At 37.9% G+C, this 5000-nt stretch overlaps 1 protein-coding gene across 2 annotated transcripts in view; it reads left to right on the top strand.

The window, feature by feature from the left end:
• LOC106873172 (uncharacterized) overlaps nt 1-5000 on the top strand; it is a 112148-nt gene that overhangs the window by 73355 nt on the left and 33793 nt on the right. For both annotated transcript variants that reach the window (XM_089362422.1, XM_089362423.1), the window contains exon 3: nt 3481-3600. In XM_089362422.1, coding sequence (XP_089218548.1) covers nt 3481-3600 — 120 coding nt within the window. The remainder of the gene's footprint in view (nt 1-3480; nt 3601-5000) is intronic.

The following is a 5000-nucleotide window of genomic DNA, read 5'->3' as shown; positions in this document are numbered from 1 at the left end:
CTTCTACATTCATTCTACATCTCCTCTAAACTCCTATAATCTAACTTCAGATAACCTCATGTGGTATTAACGATCTTGGCTGTTAGTACCACACTCCAAACTATACTGTCGCATCACACATAGTTCGATTGTTAATACGGATGAAATATTTTGAGTTTATACAATATTATTTAATAATTTTCAAACGGAAACTCAATTATAGCCGTCTGTAGAATGCTAAGTGAGACAAAACAAAGAGTCAGAAGTTCAAAATCCATCTAGGAATTTTATATACATGACCAAAGCCTTCAACTTTTTAAAGACCATATCAATCGAGCAGTGAGTAGTTGACCAACTTCACATTCAATGAATAATTCACAGCTGTATTCAGCAGTGACTCTAAGAGTTTGATCAGCATTGGCTAGCAACACTATGTTTGATGTTTACCTCCTGTTGGTATAAAATCCTTTCTAGAATAAAAAATAATCGATGCATGAATAGCGCCCCGTATCTTTTCTCTTTTACTTGTTTCAGTCATTTGACTGCGGCCATGCTGGATCACCGCCTTTAGTCGACAAATCAACTCCAGGACTTATTCTTTGTAAGCCTAGTACTTATTCTATCGGTCTTTTTTGCCAAACCGCTAAGTTACGAGGACCTAAACACACTACTATCGGTTGTCAAGCGATGTGGGGGGGGGGAAACACAGACACACAAACATATACATATATACGACGGGTTTCTTTCAGTTTCCGTCTACCAAATCCACTCACAAGGCTTTGGTCGGCCCGAGGCTATAGTAGAAGACACTTGCCCAAAGTGTCACACAGTGGGAATGAACCCGGAACCGTGCGGTTGGTAAGCAAGCTACTTACCACACAACCACTCCTGCGCCTGTGTAAAACATGAAATTGTCTTTATGAAACCAATGGTACGAGACTATATGTTTTGAGCCGTATGTATCTCAAAGGTATTTGGTTGATGAATAAGTAAAATTACTGAGTTCATTTATATTAATTTTTAACATAAGCATAACGTCGTGCATTTTGGGCGGAAAGATCAACCGGTTAAATTTACCTTGGAACGAAGCTAATACTGATTTTATTGTTTTTCCTAATGATAAAAGCAAAGTCAACATCAGCAGGATTCATACAGCATTGGTTTGACGCTCTTCAGGTTTAACCAATCCAGCGTATTTTCATATTTTACTTCACATATATATGTGTGACATACATCACATCATGAATGTATACCAGTGTTGTCGTAGTTAATTAAAGAAAAAACTTCTGTGGAATATTTGGATAAAACGACTGTTGCATCTATTGTAAAGAGAAAACGACGAGGCATCTCAATAGCAACTCAACCGACTATAAATATCGAGCAAATTTTCTTCAAATCCCACCCTAACATCTAAACATGAAAACCAAATTAGATACTGTAGCTCTAGATATATATTACGAAAATAACATGGAATGTTCATTATTGAAACGCATGCATTTGGTCGTACGTGGATCTTCCTTGATCAGATCAGATCAGATCATGAGCTATACAATATCAACATCAGAAAGAAATTATATTATTGGGAAACAAGCTGAGACTCGGTCAACCCTGACTTATTCAACTGGGCGAGGTTGTCCGATGTTGAAAGATCTGAAGACCCCAGAAACATTACTGACGATGAATCACAGAGCGTCCGCAAGATGTATCTTAAAACTATTCATTTATGTACACATACATAAATATGTATGCGTGCATATATATATATATATATATATATATATATATATATATATATATATATATATATATATATATATATATATATATATATATATGTATATGTATGTATGTATGTATGTATATGTGTGTGTGTGTGTGTATCTGCCCATTTATCCATCTATCCATATATATGTGCGTGTGTATATATATATATATACTATTCACACGGTGTGATGGGTAAATTGCCCGCCCTTTTATATATTTTATTTCATGCATGTGCATTGTTTGTTTTTGATTTTGTTGACTACACAGTATAGTAAGGTCAGTTGGGCACCGTCTGTGAGAAAAACAGCACCATGACGCAATTCACTCCGCCAGAAATTTGGAAATGTCATGCTGTACTGCTTGGCATTCGCACCGGAAGCTCAAATGCGAACATTTCAAAGTATTTGGGTGTCAACCTGACGACAGTGCAATCTGAAGACATATACCGAGTGTGATAAAAATCAAACATCCAGTCAACATCATGGCGTTTGGAGTGATCACTAGTGATGGCGACGTTATGTCTCCATTCATCTTCCCACATGGCCTAAGACTCAACAGGGAGGCCTACATCAAGTGCATGGAAGAGGTAGTGCTGCCCTGGATCAAGAGGGTGGCTGCTGGAAGACCCTACATCTGGCAACACAATTCTGCACCATGCCACACTAGCAAGGAGAACCCAGTCATGGCTGTCAGACAATTTATACGACCACATCACTCCTAATATCTGGCCACCTAATTCCCCACACTGCAACCCCCTTGATTGTTATGTGTGGGGCGCAGTTGAACGAGAGACCAACAAAGCTCCTTGTAATACCAAAGATGAACTGAAAGCAAGGATTATGGCAAGAAGACGTCCAGAAGAGTCGCAGGAGATTCCGAAGTTGTCTGGAGATCGTGGTCGAAGCCAATGACGATTTTATTGAATAAATTTACCCTTTAGTATTTAAAGATATTTTTATGTAATTTTAGTAAATATATATGTTAAAATGAGATGTCAGTGTTATTTTCATTTTTGCGTAATTTAGACGACAAATTATTCACCGCACCCTGCATATATATATAAACTGTATATATATATAAACACACACACACACACACACACACACACATACACATATATATATGCTACATATATATATACATATTTATAATATATGTATAAATATATGTGTATGTGTCCCTATTGAATCTGGAGGGTGGGTCATTGTCTGTGACCCTTTACAGGCCCTCCTAGACCGATGAGCACGATGCCATCAATATTCCTCTTAAACTGTTGTAGGTCAACACTTGTCGGAAGGACATGAGCAGAGGGAATATTCAATAGAGAGAGAGAGAGAGAGAGAGAGAGAGAGAGAGAGAGAGAGAGAGAGAGAGAGAGAGAGAGAGAGAGAGTGAGAGAGAGAGAGAGAGAGAGAGACAGACAGACAGACAGACAGACAGAGATTTGCGGGAGAAGGACTGGGAGAGGATTGGAGGAAGAGCATGAAAATGAAATAACAAAGCACTTTTCCAGTCCACTCAGCTGAAAAAATAAACGAATAAATAAAATGAGTTGCATCTTTTGTAGAAAGGTGTCTTGATGATTACAGTACACCGGATGTTAATGAAACTGTTCTGATTTTGTTTTGTCTGTATTTTTCGACTGCTTGTTTTAAATGCTAAAAATCCATCAAACTACAAACCCTTTTGTTTTTATTTTGTTGTTTTAATATGTATTGTCTGTATTTGTTTTTTCAGATAAGCTTGTTTTGACAAACGGATATGTAACTGATTCGGACCATTTATCACCCAACGCAGCGCTGTTGGCAAAGGCACTGTGCACCAAAGATGGAGAAATTGACGTCAAATGTTACAGAGGTAAACGTTTTGATCTTATTTTCATTTATTTCTAATTTAACACTCATATTATTCCATTGATTGGCAGAATCATTTGGGTATCGTGCAAATGTCTTGCTGTATTTCTTTCTGCTTCTTGGTTTTTTAAATTCAAATCCCGCTGAGGTAAATTTTGCCTGTCGTCTTTCCAAGTTCGATAAAATAAATGTCCCGCAGGCAACGATTTAATCATCTATACCCTTTCAAATTTCCAGCCTTGTGACTATGATAGAAACATTCTATTATCCTTCCCTCACATTTTTGTAGTGATTAATTAAAGTCTCCAAACTATGCAGTCAAATAGAAATTCCAATTTGATCTCTAAGCAACATCAGGTATACCTTTTCCCTTGGATGTGTATGTAAATACCTGACTGGATTCGAACAAGGAACGTTTGTATTTATGAACAAAGAGTAATAATGTCCTACCTTTGCTATTAGTCCACTAACATGCGCTTTGTACATGATTCAATGACCTAATTATGACTGTTTGGAAATGAATGTTTCTCGTTCTCATTCATTCTGGTATTCTATAATAACCATGAATAAGGCATCTGTTGATGATCGAAGACCAAACTGATTGAAAAATAATATAGCTCATGATTATTGGGAATGGAAGATGAAGAAACCTGACGTTTCGACACTAACTCTTCGTCTGAGAGAGAAATGAAAAAATTTCAGTAGTTGGAAAGCTCATTCCTGGAACATAAGGTTCCAGTCATCCATAGCATACTGATTTATTCAAACTCGTGAACATCATTGGTTAATTTTTGCCAACACAAACCGGCACCAGTTTTTCTAGGCTTAAGTGAAAAGTATTGTAGATCTTTGAAGGCGCGCGACTAACGTATAGAGTGTTGGCCTCATGGTCGTTAGTCAGTAAATTCGAGTCTTGGACCGGGCGATACAAAGTGTCCTTGAACAGTGCACTTCACTTCATGTTGCTCCAATACATTCAGCTAAGGATGACAAACAGGGATTATCCTTGTGACGGACAGACTTTTCGTTCAGCGGGTGGAAGTCTTCTACTCTTGACTTAAACGCCATGAAAATCCAATTAAATCCGATCCCATAAGACTGTAGGTCCGACAGGAATAAAAAGGAGAAAAGAAGGTATACGTATAGATATTTTAAAGCTTCTAAAATTTAAAAGATGAAGTTAATAATCCAATAAATTATAACTTCGTGGCTTTGCAAGAATCGTTAGAGCATCGGACCAAATGCTGAGACCCCGCTTCGGTCATGACTGACCATGGGATTGCACCTAGAAAGTTACCCTCTGAGGCACAAGTCCGGGCAAGGTTGTTTATGGTAGACCAGCAGTCACCCATGCATACCAGCCTCCCCTCTCCACGCCACCAGTGTTAACCAAGGGAAAGGCAA

Source organism: Octopus bimaculoides, chromosome 14 (genome assembly GCF_046866305.1).
Source record: "Octopus bimaculoides isolate indiv1 chromosome 14, ASM4686630v1, whole genome shotgun sequence".
Lineage (NCBI taxonomy): Eukaryota > Metazoa > Mollusca > Cephalopoda > Octopoda > Octopodidae > Octopus > Octopus bimaculoides.
The sequence above is the reverse complement of the archived record's forward strand: the minus strand, read 5'-3'. Positions and strand labels throughout refer to the sequence as shown.